Source organism: Sebastes fasciatus, chromosome 1 (genome assembly GCF_043250625.1).
Source record: "Sebastes fasciatus isolate fSebFas1 chromosome 1, fSebFas1.pri, whole genome shotgun sequence".
Lineage (NCBI taxonomy): Eukaryota > Metazoa > Chordata > Actinopteri > Perciformes > Sebastidae > Sebastes > Sebastes fasciatus.
In genome coordinates, this window is record NC_133795.1 from 22603325 (window position 1) to 22627182 (window position 23858).

Consider the following 23858-nt stretch of genomic DNA (forward strand, 5'->3'; position numbering starts at 1 on the left):
TTAGCGTACAGTGGGTTTTTAGAGCTTGTTTGATGATGTAAATAGTGAACAGTAAATGTGCCAGAAAAACAAAACCGGTTGCTAAAAGAGGCTAAAAAGGATCTACCAGAGACACGGAGTCATTCAATTTATTGTTAAAGGTGTTAAATGCTAGACTGAAAGTGTTTCTATTGCCTCCACCGGGACGGCGTTATGAGCTGTACCCGCCATATGAGAGCAGAGCAGAACGGCGCTCAGAATTTACGATAAACCGAATACATTCCCAACATTTATAATAAAAGCTGTAGTAATGTGTCCTACATGTGAATGCTACCATACAGCCGTAATAACAGACGAGTGACCTGATGCAGTCGCTGATCTCTGGAGGAATGTGGTTCTGCTGCTCTGGAGGGACAAGATGTTTGTTCTGCTGCTTTGTTCTGTCGCTATAATCATCACGTTTCTACCAGCAGTATGCTGCCCGGCTGGTTTCAGGAGGTGTGTACGTGATGTGTGTGTGTGTGTGTGTGTGTGTGGGTGTGTGTGGGTGTGTGTAACAGTTTTGATTAGTTCAAATATCAGCAGCAGTCCAGAGTGTCACCAGCTTTCTTAACAAGAAACTGAAAACAAAACTGTTCTGTCCTTTGCATTTTGAAATCATGAATAAGAAGTGATTTTCTTATTATACTGTATAGTGTTTGCATTACAGCCTTTACTTTTAAAAATTTATAGACAAACCCGCTGGGTGATTTATGTGTGAACTGATCGTATTCACACTGACAGTGACGGCAGAGATGTTTGTGTTAATCACGGTTGGACAGATGAAGTCACATCTGTGTGAACGTGGAAGTTATTATTCAGTCTCAAAAGCACTAAAGTTAATCATGACAGACATTAATGTCTGGTTACTATCCGACCTCCACAGTCTGGATGTTAAAGTTCTGTGTGGAGAAATTAAACCCAGCAAAAATTGTGAGCTTCTGATTATAAATCATCAAACTCCCTGATTTATTGCATTGTAATCAGAAGAAATGTCCAAAAAAATATATAAAAGTGGAATTTCTGCCAGGAAACTGAAAGAGTAACTAGCCAGCAAGTGATGTGCGCGGTGGTGGCTCACCATCGGTCCCGTGTTGGCAAATAGTTTTGTCTTAAGTGCTCCCTTACTGGAAGATTTAATATATTTATTATTATTTTTAAGTTATATTAATTTCATGAACCAGATGCCAGCTGGGCCTTTTTAACATTTATATGTTTTAGGCAAAGTTCTGCTGCACGTGTTTAGAGACGTTTCTATTAAATGGGAAAAAAGAGTTAAAAAGTTAATTATGAAACTATAAATCAGCACAAGTACTGAAAAGCACAAATACAATCTGTTTTCAAAGAAATAAAATAGAGAAAAACAGCAAATCATCACGCTTGCTTGAACCAGAAAAATATTTGCTATTTTTGCTCGATGAATGACTTAAATGATGAATCACTTTTTTAAATTGTCGTTGGTTAATTTTCCAGTTACTCAACCACTCGAATCATTTGAGCACTAAATATTTGCGTGAAATGTTTTAGAAAATTAATAATAATTGTGATTGGAAACATTTTAATATTGCACGGTGGTGCAGTGGTTAGCACTGGCGCCTCACAGCTAGAGGGTTGCAGGTTTGAATCCGGCTTGGGACCCTTCTGTGTGGAGTTTGCATGTTCTCCCTGTGTTAGCGTGGGTTTTCTCCGGGTACTCCGGTTTCCTCCCACAGTCCAAAGACATGCAGATTAGGTTAATTGTGGACTCTAAATTGCCCGTAGGTGTGAGTGTGAGCGTGAATGGTTGTCTGTCTCTATGTGTCAGCCCTGCGATGGACTGGCGACCTGTCCAGGGTGTACCCTGCCTTTGCCCAATGTCGGCTGGGATCGGCTCTAGCCCCCCCGCGACCCCTAACGGGATAAGCGGTTGCAGATGGATGGATGGATGGAACATTTTAATATTTGAGTTTTTGGAGCCGGTTAGGTCATGAGATGAGATCTGTAGGTCTGACCTGGGATCAGCTGGTCAGGGCAGTGTTTCCTCTGCTGTTTCCTGAACGATGTCATCATTCATGTTCAGCTTTTTCCTCAGCAGGAAACGTCGTCATCCCACCTGCCTGGAGGATAAGACCATGCTGTTATAAGAGTGTGCTGCTACGATCTCTTTACATCAACCTTTGGTTTGTTTTGTTGGTGTTTTATATCAGAATACCAGAAGATCAGAGAAGCTTTCAACAGAATCATTGAGCTTGTCAGTTTGCTCTTGACCTTGGAAACAGCAGTTCACAAAACATATCCACCAAAGGTCCACGTACTCGTTTGTTCTGGAGCAGAGAATGTTTTAGTGAGTAAGTAAGTCATGGGACGGCAGATGTTCAAACTTTCCATTTTTTATGAGCAATTTAATGATAGGGCTGGTGATATTTAACAAATCCCATTAAAAGACCAGTCTGTCTCTCATTACTGACTTCTCTACTCGGTCTGTGGCTCTCATTCCCAAGCCCATTGGTTTCTACTGAAGATGTAACTCTTTAGAAACATTCTCAAAAATATAATAAGAATATAATATAAATAGTGCATTTGTGGGGGACTATTTTCAGCAGCGGATTAATCCACATTTGGTGCTCTAGTGCATTGTTTCAAAATCTTCTTTTCAGGGGACCCACTTTTTAAAAATGACAAACCATCCCGTCCCTCCCTATTCACAATAGGCTTTATCTATAAATCGTGAGATGAGCGAATTTGTGCGTAAATGAGCGTTCCTGACCATTTTGACTGTCATTTCTGCATCACCTCAAATTATCTTGAATAGGTAAACCAGCCATTTCGAAGAGATTTACATTCGATAAATCACAACTTTGTTTTACGCATGTGTTATTGAAAACATATACACATGTTAAATACTTCAGAAATGAGACCTTTAAATGCATTTAGGTGGTTAACATGCTATCTGTTTTTATTTCCTCTCATCAGTAAAACAAACAGAATATATGCCAGCCTTTCAAATTAGATTTAATAGAGTGCTGCAGGATGACGTATTTTTGTAGGTCAACCAGGAAGTTCGCATCGCCCTGGTTCCCTCGACTAAAAGACAATGGGATTTTTCCCTTGGTTTTTGGATTATTGCAGAAAATAAGCTCTGTGGCAAAAAAACGTTCATGATACTCACACAATTTGTTCAGCAAGATAATCTCCACAAATGAACACCACTTTTATGATTTTTGAAGTGTGAATGCAATCACCAGAAGTAAAAAGCTAACTTTAGGCTATAAACGAACTAGACTACGATCGCATGAGCACGAATATAAACAACGAGGCTGTAAAGGCGGACGAGTCGGCGTGATGGCGTTTAGTAGTCTCATTTAGCCACTTGTTGGCAACTGCCTTTTTGAGACACAGAAGAGCTTCAAAATTCACGATTGGGGTATTTATTGATGTATTTTATATCGTAGAACCAAATGTTAAACTCTCTCTAGCTTGTGTTAACTACAGACCTTATTTAAGGCATTCGACTAAAAACCCATTAAAAAAACTCGTTGACTTCGATACAAGGGAACTGGAAGCAAAGAACGTAATGCCAAGAAGTGAAAGTCAATTGTTCGTTCCATTGCAACATCAGCGCCCAGCAGCAAAGCCACGCTTCCGCCATTTTGGACTGAAAGTGCCTACGGGACGGCAGTTACATTTTCGCCTAAAAAGTGCCGTACAAAAGTATAACAAAATTATTTCTATTCTATTGTCATATTCTACCGAAATGGCCTGTGTTGAACAATAAAATATTATAAATATAATAAGCGTTTTCAATCAAAAATGCAGCTGTTGTTAAAAAAACACCGGAGTTTCTTTGCTTCTATAGTCTGCCAAGTCATCTCCGCATTTTAGGACTCATTCGAGTAGCACTCTATGTTTTAAGTAGGCTACAATTATCAAAACATACGAACATTCAGGCTCTCTCATGTGGCTCAAAGGTGTACTGAAGATATAAATGTTGAATAAAAGACTATGGAAGAAATTCTGCTAATTTATTTGGCAACCCAAATCAAATCTCCTGCCACCCACTTGTGGGTCCAGACCCAGTCTTTATGAATGACTGCTCCAGTGAGTATTTGTGGCAGCAGGACGGTGTATGTGGAATTGAGTCAAAATAAACTACAGTGTGTGTGTTCATGGTGATGAAGGAACATGTCGCCCAGTGCAACAGTGTGGCTCACTGATTTGTTTTCGATAGTTGTTAGACAGTAGTGGAGCTCTATGGCACAGAGGAAGAAGATAGATCAGGCTTTAGATACACACAGAATACTTGGATGTTACTTTTGGTCAAAGTATAAAACCCTTACTAAAGTCAGGCTCTTCACAACAACAGCTTCTCCTCACTCTGAACACCACACACTCAGTCTGAGTCTGAAAACTGAATGTTTACTGAGAAATTCAAAACAGATGGGGGGTAAAAGCTTCCACAAGAGAAAAGAGAGAAGCAGGAGCCTACAGCCAAATACACCTCTGATCTGGATTACAAGTGTGTACGTGTGTGTACGTGTGTGTACGTGTGTGTACGTGTGTGTCTGTGTGTAAGTGTGTGTGTGCGGGGGTGTCTGTCTGTGTGGGTTTGTGTACATCCAGGGTGGGATGATTTGTGCTATTGGAAAAAGCACTGCAACTCCCAGGAATGAATGAGTCACACACTTAAACACACATATTTAAACACTTGTAATGTCCACACACACACACGCACACACACAGGAACACACACACACACACACACACAGGAACACACAGAACGGACTACAAAAGTTTTGATCAGATACGAATGCAGAACGAGTTTCTGTTTGGTTTCAGGTTTGTTGACCTTCTGTTAGCATATCTAATGGGTTATATGGTGGACTCACATGACCCTACAGTGCTGTAGGGTGCACTCTGTAGAGGTGTGTGTGTGTGTGTGTTTGTGTGTGTGTGTGTGTGTGTGTGCGTGTGTGTGCGTGTGTGTGTTTCCTGTAGGTAAGGTGACCGAGGGCAGGAAACAGAACAGGACTGTGTTGCACCAGCTAATGTAATTCCTTCACCAAGTCCTTCCTACGTGCTTAGTGACTACTTGCTAGTGTCAGACAAGTGATTTACTGAATCAGGTTGCACCAGTAAAACTTAAGGATTATCTGAGATAGTAAAGACATTAGTAATGTGTAAATCAGTTGCTAGGAAAACATCTGTAGCACTGTCCAGTCAAAAGCTATCAACTATATAAACAGGAAACAACGTTTTAGGAGGCCAAATGATTGTTGATTGTTGTTAATGATAATGATGATGGACTTTTTCAGTCCCCATAGTGATACCTGGGCTTTGGGTATCTGCAGATACTGAGTACCAATCCAATACCAGTGTTTAATTAATAAGCTGTATGCCTCACTTTTATGTGTGAGGCAACATCAGGCTTGACTTGAACATTGCTTCCCTAACTTTTTAAAACAAAATGTAACAAATAAATACATAGTTATAAATTTACTGAATTGTTATTCATTATTTAAATAATAAATTGCACACCAGAAACTCACAGTAAAAAATCTTCAAAATTAACAGAAATTACAATTCCAAGAAATTGGTCAAATAGTTAACAGGAATTAAAAATCCAGTATATAATGTATATAGTATATAAACATAGAATAGAAATTAATAGATCAGCCCGATTGTCACTGATAACCGATTCAGCTATTTGAGTCAGTATCGGCTTGATATTTGATCCAGTATCAGTATTGGTGCAAACCTAGATATTAAACTAAACTGCCAATCATTTGTAAATGTGGATATGACTTTGCTTTATTTATTTATGCATTTATTTATTTATACATTCATGTAGAAATCTGTGAGTGGGAAATATCTGATTTGGTCATTCAGTCTACATTATTAGCATAGTGTTTTTTAATTAACTCGGTGTACATCACTATTAGACAACATTTGATCAAGTGTCAGGTATTACCTCTTTCACTCCTAAAAGAGTCTAAAGGGGTCATTTATTAGTGCAGCTGGGTATCGCCACTGATTTCCCAATTTGGTTCAATTTCCAATTCAATTCAATTCAATTTAATATCCAGATAATTTGATTAGGGATATTTCAGTTACAATACCAGTTTTGCTTGGATATGAATGCGATCCATAGAGAACTAATGCTGTAACTAACCTGGTGTATTATTAAAAATAGTAATATTTACATCAACAATTGACCCCAAAGCAGTTACATCATTCTACATTTTGCATATCTTACACATGGCTTTGCTTTTGTCCAGCTCTTCTCTGTTTTCATAATTAAATCCGAAATGTGAACCAGACATCTGCCTTTAGGGTTGACGGGGCTTTCAGTGGAGCAGCTCCCCGCATGTTTTGATACAACTGAGATTCTCTCATGGCTGGATCTCATTGCGTGAAGAACCAAAGGCTGGCCACGAGAGGCTAACCGGGTCAAAGTTTCACGCATCCACGGGAAAAAAATTATACACATGTTAAATACTTTAGAAATGTGACCTATAAATGCATTTAGGTGGAGTTAACATGCTATCTGTTTTTATTTCCTCTCATCAAAACAGATAGCAAAACAAACAGAATGTATGCCAGCCTTTCAAATTAGATTCAATAGAGTGCTGCAGGATGACGAAAATCGATTTGAATCGGAAAATCTCTCTTTTGTTTTAAACCCAGCCCTATTTAATAGCATCAACCGTATGTGACAGATACACCTGACAGATAGTAGGTGTAAATATTTAATACTAATCTCTATTTAAAGCTTCAGTAGGCAACAATTTTTTGTTATCATTGGGCAAAAATTCCATAATAACCTTTCAGCATATTGTAATTCAAGTGTTCTGAGAGAAAACCAGACTTCTGCACCTCCTCATGGCTCTGTTTTCAGGCTTTAAAAAATCTAGCCCGTGACGGGAGACTTTGATCACAGGTCATTTCAGAGAGAGAGCATTCCTATTGGCTGTGCTCCGGCCATGTGAGAGGTGCTTGGTATTTCCTCAACTGATCTCAACATGGCTGCCGGGTCACAAACTTTCTCATTTTACAGCTAAACAGTACACTACAAGATGTTTCTGAAAACATTTGAGACAAGAAATAGGCATTACAGTAACAGAATATTGATTCATATCTGATCAGCGCTGCCTAGTTTGACAGTTTGGTCGGAGTTTGTGAGTGATTGACAGCCGGCTGTAGACGGCAGTTGGACAGCAGACTCCAGATCTGCACTTACGGGTTCTTTTCCTCCTGCCTGTGAAATCTTGCAGATGCCGTTAGGAGCACCGGATGACACCGGAGGACACCGAAGGACACAGAAGCACATGTTTTTTTTCAGGTTACCTGTTTCATGTACTACTGTCAGGATATAGCGACTGTTTTATAAAAATAACTTTTTTTAATCAGATTAGCTCCAATCTCACCTACTTCAGTTTTAAGAACTAGTTTGTTTGGTGCAACTTGTTTTAATTTAGTATAAATATCACAGACTGTATATATAGATGGACGACACGTCTTCACTTCCTCCCACTGTAGTGGTGAAGGTGAAGTCAAAATATCCCGGATTTGACGACATTTGGAGCCAGAATCTGCGCAGTGGTGATCAGGGGGTGGAACCGCTATATCGAGGTCCCACCCACACACTCGCCCGAGCCAATCACAGGTCGAGCACAGCTGCAGCTTGTTAGCCACCTAGCTGCTACGTTAGCACCACAGTAGCTGTTTGGCTTGAAAAACACAACAACTAACAATAATATCTCTATAACTACATTTATGATCAAATGGACACGTTCTATTACACAGACCGGGGAAGGTTATGGAAAGTTAAAGTTGCATCTCCTCTTGAGCCTCCGGCTACGACCACTTCACTCAGAGCCAATCATGGTGTCTCTACCCCCTTTTTATAGCATCAAATAACTCATTAAAACCAAACTTATCAGAAAAATGAACACTTGAGCATACATCAGCGTGATAAGAACTACCTAAAATGATCTTTGGGAAACATTTATTTGACGTGTACTTTGACGTTTTAGTTTGTTCCGTGCCCCATCCGCTAACATGCAGGGGGTTTATGACCTATACTGCAACCAGCCACCAGGGGGCAATGGAGATGTTTTGGCTTCAGCTTTGGGGAGCTGTCATGTCGTCCATCTTTATATACAGTCTAAAGTAAATATCCACTTCATAAACACATAACTAGGCTAAGTTTGAATTTAGGAACAGGTTCAGGACTGCTCTCTCTCTCTCACACACTCACACACACACACGCACACACACACACACACACATACCAGGGTGTGTGTGATGACGTCATGTGTTGTGACTGAACGAGTCTTGCGACCTCTGTAAATCTTTTTATTGATTTTCAGCCAAGAAATGTTAATGTTCTCACAAGGGCAGGTCATGTTCTGTGACAGTCAGGAACAAACCACAACCATCCAATCTATGAACCTCCCCAACGTTACAGGTGTGATGACAGTGAATATGGCAGTTTCCATAGATATAAGAGGAAAAAAAGAGAATAAATTATTAAATAAATCAAAAATACAGAGTCTTGGAGTCAAGTGTAAGAGGTCAGTGACAACATCATGTTTTCATACCACATGGCTGGAGCCCTGACAGTCTGTCAGAAAGGGCCCCCATAAATGGTAAAATATTTGATCAGATCCTCGTACAGCGTAGCACATTTTCTCAAGCTTCAGGCAAGACATTATGTTCTTAAACCTTTGAGAATGTGTGGGTGGGGCAGCTTCCTTTCATCTCAGTATAGTACTGCATGTTTAGTTTGAGTGTGAAGAGTGGCAAAAAGCCAGAACATCACACTTAGTTGCGTTCAGATGTGCATCCTCATCAGCAGCTCCAATTAGGGCTGCTAGAGGGTTGAGTTCCACTGCACAACCTCTGTTTTTTTTTACCTTTGTGTTTCCTCTCTATCTGCTACATTCTCTGCAGTGACGTCCAAAACAAATCCTTGAAATAAAATAAAACTTTCAGGGTAAAGTAGACTCCCAGACCTCTTAGTTTACGCTTTACATGCACTGACCAACAGATACCATCAGGGGGAGCTGAAACTCAAACCTAAACTTCACTGCCTCCAATATACAAGCAACAGATTGTTTGCTCACTGCGAGATACAGATGGACCTCCTCCTTTAGGATTTATACACCTTAAAGGATAGGTTTGGATCTTTATAGAATACTTACATGCCCATATGTACAATGAAAGAGTTACTATCGTTGTAATCATTTCTTTGTATCAATAATAATAATAATAAAAAAAGTTATGCCTTTTCCAGGTAGAGAAAGGAGTAGTTTTCATTTTTGAGTTGATGAGAAACAACTTGAGTTTACAGATAAAAAGAAGTATCTTGGCTTTCTTTAGATGATAGTATGTCTTTTTTAAATGGTGCATCAGTTCTAGCAGACTCAGCAAGTAGAGCATTGAGGGGTTTATAGGTAAAACTAAAATGATGAGAGATATGGGTTATTCTACATATTCCAAACTGTATCAAACATGTGTTTGTCCTGTTTTACAGCAGACTATGTGTCAGGAATATGGGGTTACAAAAGATTTCAGAAAAACGAATGGGTCCATAATCGGGCAATTTGATTATTTTTGGGACTTCAGAAATATGCGCCTGTCTTGGCAGCTAATTTGTGATTTGAGGCGGGACTCCTGTGAAGTAAGATGGAAGGCCCGCATGGTGAGTCTGTGGAACAGGTTGCTGGGTTTACCAAAAATTGAGCAACTTACTGTTTCATTTAAGAAAGATTACAAATGTGAAAAAAATGTTAAATATAATTTGCCTAAAAGTCAGAGGTCAATTTGTGCACAGTTAAGATGTGCTATATTACCACTACACGTTGAAACAGGAAGATACAGAGGTGCAACTGAAAACGAAAGACTGCCAATATTGTGAACTAAATGAGGTTGAGAATTTCTTTTGTCCTTTGTATCATGATTTACGACAAATATTATTTAAAAAAGTTCATGTCCCTGGTTTAGATTTGATAGGTATGGAGACTGGAGCCTTAATTGAATATCTTTTTGATAATGTTTTTGTATTTTCTGAGTTTCTAAAGCATGGGACAGGAGAAGAAAAGCAACATACAATAGATAAATTCCTCCGACTCTGATGCCTTTCTTTGTCATGATTGGATGTGTGTATGTGTCTTGTGCTTAGGGGGCTGGGATTGTATATTTGTTGAATTCCTGTTGTGGGATGTATCCTGGAGCATTATTTGTGGGAAGTTCATGTTTACGATTATGTCTGGATGATGTTTATGTTTATATGTTTGGATGATGCTGGTGTATTGTGCTGTTAGATGATGTGGGCGAACATGCCAGAAGGTCTGATTTGTTGTTTGTTAATGTGTCTGAATAATCCCATGAGGGATAGGTTATGGTAATGACCAGACACGAAAATGAATTATTCATTCATTCATTCATTTCTACTGATCCCTTCAGTATGGAGATGGATCTTCAGTCCTCGTTTTGTGTAAAAATAAGTTAAAAAACTTTAGGGCTACAAATAATGATTATTTTCATTACTGATCAATCTGCTGATTATTTTCTTGATTAAATGATTGATCATTTTGTCTTTGAAATGTCAAAAAATAGCATTTTAAATTATAAAAAAATTATGAAAAATACTCAAATCCCTTGTTCATTCAGTTTGCTTTCATATAAGACACAGAAAAAATAAAATTCAGAAGCTACATGTTTGGCATTTTTGCTTGAAAAATGACTTAAAGAATGAATTGATTATCAAAATAGTTTCCGATAAATTTTCTGTCGATCAACTAATTGATTAATCGACTAATTGATTACATCTCTAAAAACTTTGGATCAGTTCATACATACAAATAGCTGTATTACATATACCAGCCTGCATACACACATAAATACACACGTGCAAACAAATTAAAAAGGTTACGAAACAGCCAATAAGCTTATAAAAATTGAATAATTTTGATTTGATCTCGACACAGCCAGGTTTGATTCCAAAATAAATTTTCATTGATCACAATAATTCATATCTCCCTATTTGAAGTTCACAATAAGAAAACAGTGTAGTAACTCCTCTCTGAGATAATGTGTGTATACTGAGGTTTTCTTTCTGGAGCATTTCATCAGAACAAGGTTCTTATGTTTGTTCTGTCTGTTTTTCCTTCAGGCCGAAGCTCGAGAGGACAACTTCCACTTTCTCTCTTCTCTCTCCTGACAGCTGGTCCCTCAGAGGGGTAAGAACAGATCTGACTCACATTATTCACTGTATTATGACAACTGTACACTTTATTAAGACATAATACACAACAAGGTGACTCCATTACAGATAATAAAGGATGAGAAAGTAGTGAAGAACCTCAACATGTCAGAGTGCGTTACGGCTCAAATATCACATAACTATGGAGAGCATATTCTGATTTTCAAATGTGTTTGTCATTTTGTTTTATTCATGTTTTCCAGTGGTGGAAGAAGTATTCAGATAACTTACTTTAATAAAAGTAACAATACCACAGTGTAGAAATACTCTGTTACAAGTAAAAGTCCTGCAGTCAAAATCTTATTTAACCCTTTCCACTCCACTCCTCTTTACCATAGACCCATTTCATCTTTTTAGGGGTGTACAGGGGGTCTTTAGGGGGAGATAGCAGGTCAGCAGTAGATGTCACATATAAGTGGTGTACAGTATCTGAAAGCTGGGAACCTGAAGATTAATTTGAGGTCAGCACTGTGTGTCAAGTTGTTCTAGTCATAAATAAAAAATATATTAATTGTTTCAAATGAATTGTGAACATTTTTAAGGGTTTAGAACATTATGATAGAAGTATATGATGGTCATCCCCAAGCTCTATTCTGTCTCATAAGTTGTTGCAGCAATTTTTGAGTTGATACCATTTGTTACACAGATTTGGTGCTAAATTTAACTATTTTTACCACTCAAGAATTGACAAAAATGATCTGACATTGACATTTGGAGATTTCTGTAAGAATTTCATTTTTGGGCAATTGGATGGCGAGCACTTCTGTTCTGGAAACTGCTCAGTAACCCCCCCTTATTGTCAGTCTACCTAGAAAAGCCATCCATCCTCTGAATGCTCTAGGTCTCTAGTTTGTGGTTGTAAAGTTTCATGAGGCTGTGATTATCCTTAGAGGTCACCACAGGTCATTTTATACAGTGAGGTCAAGTTTAAAAAAATTAATCTCACTATATGAAATGGCTACTATGAGGACTAACATCATCACACAGTTGGGCTCATGTGATCCACAAGAGTCTCAGCTTTAGGTAAAAATAACACATTTATACTGCATGCAAAAAACTGCATGGTTTTTGCCCCAAACGTCATGTGATTATCATAAAGTGGGCATGTCTGTAAAGGGGAGACTCGTGGGTACCCATAGAACCCATTTTCATTCACATATCTTGAGGTCAGAGGTCAAGGGACCCCTTTGAAAATGGCCATGCCAGTTTTTCCTTGCTAAAATTTTGCGCAGGTTTGGAACATTATTTAACCTCCTTCGCGACAAGCTAGCATGACACGGTTGGTACCAATTAATTCCTTAGGTTCTCTAGTTACCTCCGCCAAGGCCAAAGGCCTTGGGCAAAGGAGGTTATGTTTTCACCGGCTTTGCTTTGTTTGTTTGTCTGTCTGCTAGCAGGATTACTCCAAAAGTTTGCGATGGATTTGAATGAAATATTTGAGGGGGTGGAGTGTAGCACAATGAACAATCCATTAGATTTTGGTGGTGATCAAGATCATGATCCGGATTCAGGAATTGCTTTAAGAATTCCGATCAGCCTGAGCATTAAGACCACAGGGCATAACACATGTGCAGTGTAACTGATGACGCGTTGATGACACATGACCCCGCCTTCTTCCTTCTTTGAGCAGAGAGATACGTGTGTGGAAGTGTGGGCGGGAGCTGCTGGCCGTCCGCGGTGAGAAAGAAAAAAAACGGTAGATGACGGGATGAGAGACAGCGTAGTGTAACGTTATACAGACATAACAAGGCTGCTGAATGATTAAAGGCATCCGCTGATACATTACATGGAAACACGCCGTGTTAATAATAAGCCGACCACCTCACGGAACCGCCAGCTGTGAGCTGTGATCTGTTTTTAAAGTCAGGCACCTCGGCGGAGGTCTGCGCTCTCCGAGTGCCATTCTAGTTTCATATGATACCAGTATCTTCTTCTAGCTTTAAAACTGAGCCTGTTATATCCTAGCAAACAAACCACAAGTTGCATTAATGTCTTAAAGAAATTAGTGGCGTTAAAACTAATTTACGTTAACGCGTTATTATTGCGTTAACTTTGACGGTCCTAGTTATGATACATCGATCTCTCTATGTATATACTGTATAGAACAGATATTTCTGGACCAAAGTGGTATGGTAATAGTGAAACCATTAACAAACCTAGAATGAGATAATGGTTTTAAAAACTAAGGTGTTTTGGCAACTTTATTGTTAACTGACAAAAACATAACGAACTTCTCACTTTTCTTATTTTCTTTGCATGACTTTATAAACCTGAGTTCGTGTTCTTTGTGTGTCAGTGTCTCTACTGCTGGTGTCTCCGTGTCTCCTGTAGCTCCTAATTATAGACGGCCTGTTTCCCCCCGACAACCGTCACTTCCTGTTTGTCCAATGGGAACTGTGTGGACACACACACACACACATTGTGAAGGGGTTCCTGTTCCTGAGGGTCTGCAGATCCACTCAGAGAGGTGGTGAAGCTGTGGAGGTTTAGACTGGGAGTGAGGAGGTATAGAAGTAGGAGAAGAGAGGAGAGAAAAGAGCTTTTAAAAGTCTGACTGAGCAGGAGAAAAGAGAGGAGGAGGAGGAGGAGGAGAAGTGGCTCTTGGAGAGAGAGACAAACTGGAGGAAGAAGAGAAGAAGAAGAAGTGTGAAGTTCAGAAAAGGAAAGAAGACAAAAAAGGAGAATAACAATGTGACTGTGAAGAAGGTGATCTTAGACGCCGTGTGAGGAGGAGAAAAGAAAGGACAGCTGATGTGACTTTGGGGTAAAAGCAAAGTGGCCTGGAGGAAGAGGAGGAGAAGAAGAAGTTGGAGGAAGAGGAGCAGCAGATGACTGTGTGCAGAGAGAGTTAATTGACACTTGAACTGTGTTTGAGGAGCAGATCTAATCTTGATGATGGGCTGCTGTCTGTTTGTTTACTATCGGGTGAGTCGATGCGTCTGTTTGAGTGATTGATAATGCATCCCAGAATGCCTTTCATTCAATGATAACCTGAAAGGGACCGATGAGGGTTTACTAACACGCTGCAGGTCGATCACACAAACCGTACACAACTGTCATCCTCTTGTTGTCTGTTGCCTTTATTTGCATGAAGTTTCCTCTACTGTTTGAGTCATTTCATGTCAATATCACACTCACAGCAAAGTGTGTGTCAGTGTTCTTGTTAATGTGACACACACTGCTGTCATTCTCCATGCAACTCCTCCATCCATGTTTAAGTGTGTGTCTACAACCAGTGGTGGAAGAAGTATTCAGATCCTTTACTGCAGTAAAAGTACTAATACCACACTGTGAAAATACTCCAATACAAGTAAAAGTCCTGTTTTCAAAACTTTACTTAAATAAAACTATATATTGTGAAGTAAAATTTACTTCAAGTATTAAAAGTAGAAGTACTCATTGTGCAGCAAAATGTTCCCTGTTAGTGTTTTACTGTTATATCTGATGTTTCTGGATTAATATTACTGCTGCATTAATGTGTGTGATGCATTTGAACTCGTTTACATGCTGTTGGCTAGTTTAATCTAAAGCGATGCATCATATTGTAGAAGATCATCATGTGTTTAGTAGAAATATAAAGTTGCATAAAATGGAAATACTCAAGTAAACCACAAGTACCTCAATTTTGTACTTAAGTACAGTACTTGAGTAAATGTACTTTCACCACTGGGCTACACATGTTTCATATTGCAATTTTGTGCAATTGTCTGTACGTTGGTTATTGGTTTTCTTTCATGTGGATGAATGTTCTTCATCGACACTGAACACCTTCATATAATAATATTAAATATTTAATACTTAATATATAAAGTACATGTTGTGCAGAGAGCATGATTCACGTTCAATGTGATGCCCTGGTGATCACAGACTCTGCTCCAGTTGCATTTCATCATGGGACATTATCTAATATGACACAAACCACTTCCCAATATTCATTACAGTTAACACGGCAACAACATCCCGCCCCCCCACCCGCCAAAGAAAAAGAAAAACTGTAGGAGAAACATCGCTGTTATATTCACACTCCAGTTGACTGAGGCTTGTTTCAGTCACTTAACAGGTAGCAGTGATGTTTAGAGGACTAACCTTATATGGACTGGAGGACCAGACTCCTCCCTCCTACTTTGTTTCTATAGCGACAGTGAGTTAAAGGTAAAGTCTGCCAGGTTATATAACGTCAGGTCAACAACAAAGTCTCAACACAATAGTGAACAAACAGCAGACTTCCTGCTATTGTTACACTCTGCTGCACTGATCCCAACATCCTCCTCTTCCTCCTCCTCATCCTCCTCCTTCTCCACCTCCTCCTCCTCCTCCTCCTCCTTCTCCTCTCCTCGTCTCCTCACCTCCCCTCTCCTCATCTCCTCGCCATGTCTCCTCCTCCTTCTCCTTTCCTTGTCTTCTCCCCTCTCCTCATCTCCTCGCCTTGTCTCCTCCTCTCCTCTCCTCTCCTCTCCTCTCCTCTCCTCTCCTCTCCTCTCCTCTCCTCTCCTCTCCTCTCCTTGTCTCTTACTCCTCCTCCGCTCCTCTCTTCTCCTCTCCTTGTTTCTTCCTCCTCCTTTCCTCTCCTCTCCTCACCCCCCACTTCTCCTCCTCTCCTTGTCTCCTCCTCCTCCTCTCCTCGACTTCTCTCCTTGTCTCCTCCTCCTCTCCTCGTCTCCTCTCCTTCTCTCATCCCCTCTCCTCGTCTCCTCCCCTTATCTCCTCCTCCTTCTCTCCTCATCTCCTCTCCTTGTCTCCTCCTCTCCTCATTTCTCCCCTTGTCTCCTCCCCTTTTCTCCTCCTTCTCTCCTAGTTTCCTCTCCTTCTCTCCTCCCCTCTCCTCGTCTCCTCTCCTTGTTTCCTCCTCTCCTGTCTTCGTCTTTGAACCTCCTTTTTCTCTATTTGTTTTTTTTCTCTCCTCTTCTCCTCCTCCTTCTCTCCTCCCCTCTCCTCGTCTCCTCCTCTCCTCATCTCTCCCCTTATCTCCTCCCCTTTTCTCCTCCTTCTCTCCTCGTTTCCTCTCCTTTTCTCCTCCCCTCTCCTTGTCTCCTCTCCTTGTCTCCTCCTCTCCTGTCTTCGTCATTGAACTTCCTTTTTCTCTCTTTGTTTTTCTCTCTCCTCTCCTTCTCTTGTTACTTCTCCTCTCACATCCTACATTCCTCCTCTTCTCCTTTTCTCTCCTTTTTTTCATTCCTTTCTTTCCCCCTCTTTTCCCCGCTTCTTTCCTCTCATCCCTTCCTATATCCTCCCCTGTCTCCTTTTACGTCTTCTCTCCCCCTCCTCCTCTTCCTCCTCCTCCTCCTCCTCTTCCTCCTCCTCCTCCTCTCCTCACACATACAGCTGTTTGACCTCATTGACCCGTCTTTCTAATCAGGTGTTTTTGTGTTGTCTTCCTGTTTGTCGTCATGGCAGCGTACAGGAACTGTTTGGTTCAGTACAGCTGCACACCTGCGTAGTTTCCCACCAGATGAATGATAGTTGCCATAGTTACCACAGAGGTTACCTGGCCTGAACAGAATCAATAATGAATATGTGACCATTCACATGTTGGTCATCATGATCATATTGTTATAATACTTTGATTCTAATACAGTCATAGCATTTGAACTGTAAATGTGATACTGAAATTAACTGAAATATAAAACAAACTTGACGTAAAATGATTCTCCTCATCATATCATCACCATCACAGCTTGTGAGTTTTTTTTAGATTTTATGATTTTTATCGGCATATTTCAGCACAGAAATTAGCGATTCACAACAAGTTTGTCCAGGTAAGAGACCGCTTCTGACCCCTTAAAACAAAAGCAATACGACCCCTCGTCACTTGTTCAACATGTCTACCAGTAATTACCAGTTCAACCAATCAGAAATGTTTCTCCTTGTTTTATTTGAATAGTTTTCTCCTGAAGGTATCCACTAATTCATAAGAAAAAAAAGCACAAATTAGAGAAAAATAAACTTAATTTTGTGTAGCAGAAATATTTTTTTTTTCTTTTTCCTGTCTCGTTTATTATTTTGTGATCACTCAGATTTATCTTGCAACTCAGAGGAAGAAAGTTAATAAGTACTTTTACTCAAGTTCTTAAGAGCAGTTTTCAGTCTCCGGTACTTAATTTAAATAATAATTTATATTTTGTCAATTTGAGTCTTTCCACTGTTACTCCACTACATTTATCTGATGGATGCAGTTACTGAACATGAGATAAGATCATGAAATATTGCTGTTGTTGGGGAAAAATCTTCTCCAAGGTGTCAACCTCTCACTCTGAAAAACAGATGGATTTAGACATTATTGAAAGAGAAAATTGTGTCTTTTTTGTTAACCAGAAAGCAAAACAATGAATACTTATACTGCACTTTGGATACCTGAGTATGTTTTCTTGCTAGAGTTGTGCAAACTGCCCAATCAGTAACCAAAGCAGTGAGTTAAAAGCTGCTCAAAGCTGCAGGTTTAGTGTTGATAGTCAGTGGATTTTGGAACTACAAACTAAACCTTCACATTATATTTGAGTCATTTAATTCAATGTGAAAGTAAATCATAATTTAACAGAGCTGTAAAAGTCAGTAACTGTACCGAATGAATCCTTCTAACATCAAGTTTGCTGTGTTTCTTTTGTGTTGCAGAAGAAGAGGAAGCAGGCCAGCAGAGATGCAGACTCCCTCAGTCTCTGCAGTCTGGACATCAACGTAAGTTCAGCTCCTCTAAACTAACGTCTATGTTGTGGCTCAGTGTGCCAGCTGAGGTCTAAAAAAGGTTTCAGAACAAAGCTGCTCTTGTCTCAAGTGGTGAAATGTGCCAGAAATGTTTTGGTGTCCTTAAGAGCTGTTGACTTTTACTTTGACAAGGCAAAGTACTTGCTGTTTCTGTGGTGGCAGTTTGTTGAGTTAGTAAGTTACATATATGTGCTATCATTTTATCATACGATCAAGTGTTCCTGGTCCATATTTAGTCATGATGGGTGAATGTTAACGGCAGCTCTTTTCTCCTGTATGTTGTGTTTTGATTATGACTTAAAGCTGCTCTTGTTAAAATTCAGCGTTATGCGTTGTGTGTATCCTCAAGGTCTAACCAACGTGTTGAACGCATCTCTTTCCTCATAAAACATTCGCTTTTTGAACAGTTTGAAACCTGCGTTGTTTACATCCATATTTACCAGCTAGCAGTCTTCTTCTTCACTGCCTTTATTGGTGCATTGTGGCATTTCATCATCGCCACCTGTAGATCAGTGGGATACTGTGAAACCAGGAACAGGAACAGGAACAGGCGTATGAATGACACGATAATGAGCAAGACAAAAGTGTGTAATAAGAACGCCGTTCTTGCATTTGGCGTGTCATTTATGCGCCATGTAGTCTGATACTGACTGCAATGTAAATACATCCACGTGAATATGCTACGCTCAGGGCTAGTGACGTAGAATAAAATGGGAGAAAGAATGCTTACGGCGGGTGGGGAGGGGAGGGGAGGTGGATGGGTCCAACAAACACAGGACTATTCACCAGGAGACCGCTGTTCGAGCACGGCACTATTAGTTACACACATTTTTTTATCCCAGTGACGATGGAAAATAGTATATGAAAGGTGTCCATACTTTTCTAAAATTTGATTTCCTCTACTTTTAAATAAAAATTTACATCTTTCAACCACCTGGTAAGAGCAGCTAACAGCACTGTAGATATTAGTAGACCAGGCAGTAAGTGGGATTTTTGAACGTTGTACTTTGTCATCTCCAGCTCTGACTGTGGATTATTGTCCTCCTAATGAACATGTCTGTATTTTTAGCCCTCTGCCAGCAGCCCGTTCCTTCCCGGGCGTTTCCCTCCCTGCTAAGTCTAACACAGGATGTCCACCCCGGTCGATACACACCTCAGTGTGACAAACAGACCCACACCAGTGCTGGCAGATAAATGAACCTGGAATAAATGACACTCTATTGTTTCTCTACTGTTACTCCCTGCCACTCAGTGAGCCACACACAGTCATATTGTGAAACTGCAGGAGACCTGGAGACCGCTTTAAAGGTCAAGGTCAAGATAGGGGTTTAGATTTGATATCAACATATTCACTTTCCGAGCAGCACTATCTTTGTCTGGACTGGATAAGAATCAAGTCAAAAGTTAAGTTTCATTTTATGCGTCGATAATTTTTCTTTAGTTAATTAGTTGCAGTGGTTAGCACTGTTGCCTCACAGCTAGAGGGTTGCAGGTTCGAATCTGGTTTGGGGCCCTTCTGTGTGGAGATTGTATGTTCTCCCCGTGTTAGCGTGGGTTTTCTCCAGGTTCTCTGGCTTCCTCAAACAGTCCAAAGACATGCAGGTTAGGTTCATTGTTGATTCTATATTGGTGTGAATGTGAGTGTGAATAAGTCTGTCTCTATGTGTCAGCCCTGTGATAGTCTGGCGATCTGTCCAGGGTGTAACCCGCCTTCGCTCAATGTCAGCTGGGATCGGCTCCAGCACCCCCCCCGCGACCCGAATGGGATAAGCGGTTACGGATAATGGATAGTTGTGTAGAGTTTTTTAGAGAACTGCTCAATTTAAACCAAAATAAATATTAATTCATGACTAATTTATTACTGAAAAGCTTATTATCAACACACACTCCGAGGCCACTGTATTAGGTACACCTGTCAGTCTACTTTTAATGTTCAATTGTTTTGTCACTGTCATAGATGTGTTAATTCAATTATATGTTTATTAATGAGGTTGTAGTTTCCAACAATGTCAACAAAATCTGAACATTATAAACAACATGGTAATGAACAAATTATTTATGGCAGAGCTGTCGTACTGATTTGCAACAGATTGTACAGCTGTACCTAATAAAGTGACCACTGAGTGTATGTTACATTTTATGCTTGTCTGTAGAGAAATTTCACATTTCTGCCTGTTCAGCTGACCTCACTGGCCTAAAAACTGTCTACATTAGTCGAAATTAGTTGCAATTAATCCATCTGAAGTGTATCAGTTGGAAATCAGGAGAGTCTGAGTCTCCAGTCCTTTCTAGAACCTGTACATATAAATTATAGGAACCTGCAAAACAAAGAGTTACCAAATCATAGGTTCCTCATGACAGTGTAACTTACTGGTGAAAAATAAAGTTCAATATCATGAAAACATCAGCAGCGTAAACAAGATAAAGCAATTAAACATTATAAAGGACTCCAGAACAGAACTACAGCAGCACCTCTTAAGTGTAAAGGATGTGAATACAATTATTCAAGTACTTTACTTCAGTACACATTGGAGGTACTTCTACTTGAGTATTTTCTTTTCATGCCACTTAACACCTCTGAGGGAAATACTGTGCTTTTTACTGCACTACATTTATTTGATAACTTTAGTTACTTCACAAGTTAATATTTTTGCTTAAGAAACACATGAAGAGCTTATAATTTATGATATTGTGTTATAAATTAAACTACCCAGCAGTATAAACAGCTAAAACGATTAAATCAAAAGTCAGAAAATATGTTGTCAAGCATTTTGTTGATTGTTAAAGCCATTTTTCATGCAAAAGCATTTCATGTTCCTGCTGTCATTCAGAGCTGGACCTCATTTACTGTGGAGGACTCTGTTTGGCACCAGAGTGGTTATAGACGTTTTCACTGGTTAATTAATATCTGCTGAGGCCCTCAGGCTCACATGGCAGATTAACAGTTATTGATGTGCTTTAGTGAACCGAGGGCAGGGATTAGTGAACTGTGAGGGAAGATGAGTTTTCTTTTTTTAACAACAAGACCTTCAGAATAAAAGTTGCCTATTTTTTTTCTCAGATACCGGTAGTTTTAAAGTAATGTGATTTTAAGGAAGCCAATGTTCACCCCTTGAAAAGAAAAAAATAAATCCACCACAATATTTTTTTATTATCAAGGCTCATAATAATGAGGTACTTTAATTATGTGATACTAACACAAAGTTATGAATTATCTCATAATTACAAGATATTCATAATTATGAGATACTAACAAAAATTACAAGAGAATAAGTCATAGTTATGACACAAAAAAAATTAATAATGAACAAAAACTTTTTACAAGCTGCAGATTCAATAGATTCTGCAGTTCATGGGCCGTGTTGTCCTCCTTTCTCCGTCCCATCTCATACAAACTCAGTGTTGCGTTTTTTTTTTTACTCTAATCCTAGTCTACCTGAAATTAAGGCTCTCAATTGATTAAAATATTTAATCTCAATTAATCTCATGATTGTCCATAGTTAATTATGATTAATCGCAAATTAATCACACATTTTTATCTGATCAAAATGTACCTTAAAGGGAGATTTGTCAAGTATTTAATACTCTTATCAACATTGGAGTGGGCAAATATGCTGCTTTATGCAAATGTATGTATATATTTATTATTGGAAATAAATTAACAACACAAAAAAACAATGACAAATATTGTCCAGAAACCCTCACAGGTACTGCGTTTAGCATAAAAATATGCTCAAATCATAACATGGCAAACTGCAGCCCAACAGGCAACAACAGCTGTCAGTGTGTCAGTGTGCTGACTTGACTATGACTTGCCCCAAACTGCATGTGATTATCATAAAGTGGGCATGTCTGTAAAGGGGAGACTCGTGGGTACCCATAGAACACATTGTCATTCGCATATCTTGAGGTCAGATATCAAGGGACCGAAGGGCCATACCATTTTTTCCTCGCCAAAATTTTGCGCAAGTTTGGAGCGTTATTTAATTATTTAAAACTGAGCCAGCTACAATCTAAAAATCTTAAGTTGCGGTTAATGCGTTAAAGAAATTAGTGGCGTTAAAACAAATTTGCGTTAACGCGTTATTATCGCTTTAACTTTGACAGCCCCACCTGAAATACACTGAAATAGTCATTACTTGTTGAGTGACATATCTTGTTCCAGTTTAGGGAATTTAAAGACAATTCTGGTATTTTTCAACCTGGGTTGAAACTTATTCTCATAATTGTGTCCAATGTGACGATGGCTGTCAATCTCCTGAAATATTTTTCTTAGGAAAAGTGCGTATGAAGTTTATTACCCATTTGATGATATTAAAGAGAAAAACTCTCTATGGGCGTAGAGCCGATGTGTCACAGTTGAAATGAGGCGGGGTCGTCTGCGTCAGTAGAGACATTTAATTTGATTTGTTCCTCTCTGGGCGTCCACGACCAAACTGTTGTATTCACACACAATGGAGCTGCATCTCAAGGGCAGCATTTGTTAGCTCAACATGAGGGGGGTTTCATGTCAGGTCAGACGTCAGTGATACCAGTCACAGCTTTCAATGGAAACCCTGGAAATATTTCTATATAGATACACAGTGATCAATGTTGTTCTGATGCTTCATTACCTACAGCTGATGTGTGTGTGTGTGTGTGTGTGTGTGTGTGTGTATGTGAAGTTTCTCTCTTTCTTTATTTTGGCTAGTGCTATAACAAGTCTGCTTATGTACCCAGATAATTTCAGGGGCACTATTAGCAGAAATGGAATATAATATTCATAACTATGTTTTCATTAGTGTATAATCACCTGAAAATAAGAATCTTTGTGTTTTCGTTAGCTTAGAATGAGCCCTTCATATCTACATAGGGAGCGGGTCCTCTTCACAGAGTCCACCATGTTTCTACAGTAGCCCAGCATTTAAAGAGAGCCTTTCATGTTTTTACATTACCTGAAGGCCACCGTAGTTATCTGATACGTTTGTGGAACTGTAGTAACGTGAGCCGTAGAGTGCAAAACCGTGGTACCGCCAGCCATCGTCTGACTTCCGTTGCTCCTAAAGTAATGTTATTATGGTAATGATGGCCTCTGAGTGAGGTGAACGGCATTGCCACAGTTTTGCACTTGGCGGCTCACGTTACTGCAGTCTTGGAAAAGGAGGAGTTAAGGAAGGGTACTCAGTTGGTTGCAATCTACAATCACACCACTAGATGCCACAAAATCCTACACACTGCACCTTTAGGTGGGCATTACATCGGCTTACATTCATTCCCCGGAGACCAACTCTAACTTTCACCGTCGTTTTGTCTTTAAAATGTCAGAAAATAGTGAAAAATGCCCATTTTAATCTCCCAGGGCCCAAGATGACGTCTTCATACGTCTTGTTTTGTCTGGGCACAGTCGGTCCAAACAACAGTCCAGACACCCAAAAGCCAAAGACATCCAGTTTAAACGTCCATTTGAGAAGCTGGAACCAGAAAACTATTGGAATTTTTGTTTGAAAAGTGACTGAAATGATTAAATGATAATCAAATCTCGCAATCAACTAAAGCCTAATCCTAACCCTTACGAATGTAGGCCGCCTCTCTTTTAACCAAACCTGAACCAACAATCGCATCTTAGTTCTAAAGTGTAGTGTTTTTGTCCCAATAGTTTGGCTTTGTAAACAGATGTATGAGTGATACAAGTATACACACACAAACACACATACAGTAATTGACTTGAAAACTGCTGTAAAACCAGGGCAGAGCTTTGGCTGCCTGCAGGCGACTCTCTCTTTCTCTCTTTAGTAATTACAGTTCAGATTGACATCGACTGGTGTTGAACTAAACAGCCCAGTCCCAGCACCACCAGTAGCTCCAGTATCAGCTCCAGTCAGCATCATGACAGTGTGTATACTGGATATATTCAGGC

At 39.6% G+C, this 23858-nt stretch overlaps 2 protein-coding genes across 5 annotated transcripts in view; both read left to right on the top strand.

Moving 5' to 3' along the window:
• The window catches only part of LOC141769083 (ADP-ribosylation factor 4-like), a 124675-nt gene that overhangs the window by 83528 nt on the left and 17289 nt on the right, over positions 1-23858 (top strand). The gene's annotated exons all lie outside the window — the stretch shown is intronic.
• Positions 1-23858, top strand: part of arhgef3 (Rho guanine nucleotide exchange factor (GEF) 3) — a 42199-nt gene that overhangs the window by 1912 nt on the left and 16429 nt on the right. The window contains exons 2-4 of one of the 4 annotated variants that reach the window (XM_074637723.1): positions 11174-11240; positions 13595-14188; positions 17873-17935. In XM_074637723.1, coding sequence (XP_074493824.1) covers positions 14156-14188; positions 17873-17935 — 96 coding nt within the window. In that variant the 5' untranslated portion in view covers positions 11174-11240; positions 13595-14155. The remainder of the gene's footprint in view (positions 1-11173; positions 11241-13594; positions 14189-17872; positions 17936-23858) is intronic. The other 3 variants (XM_074637733.1, XM_074637703.1, XM_074637714.1) reach the window with 3 other exon arrangements.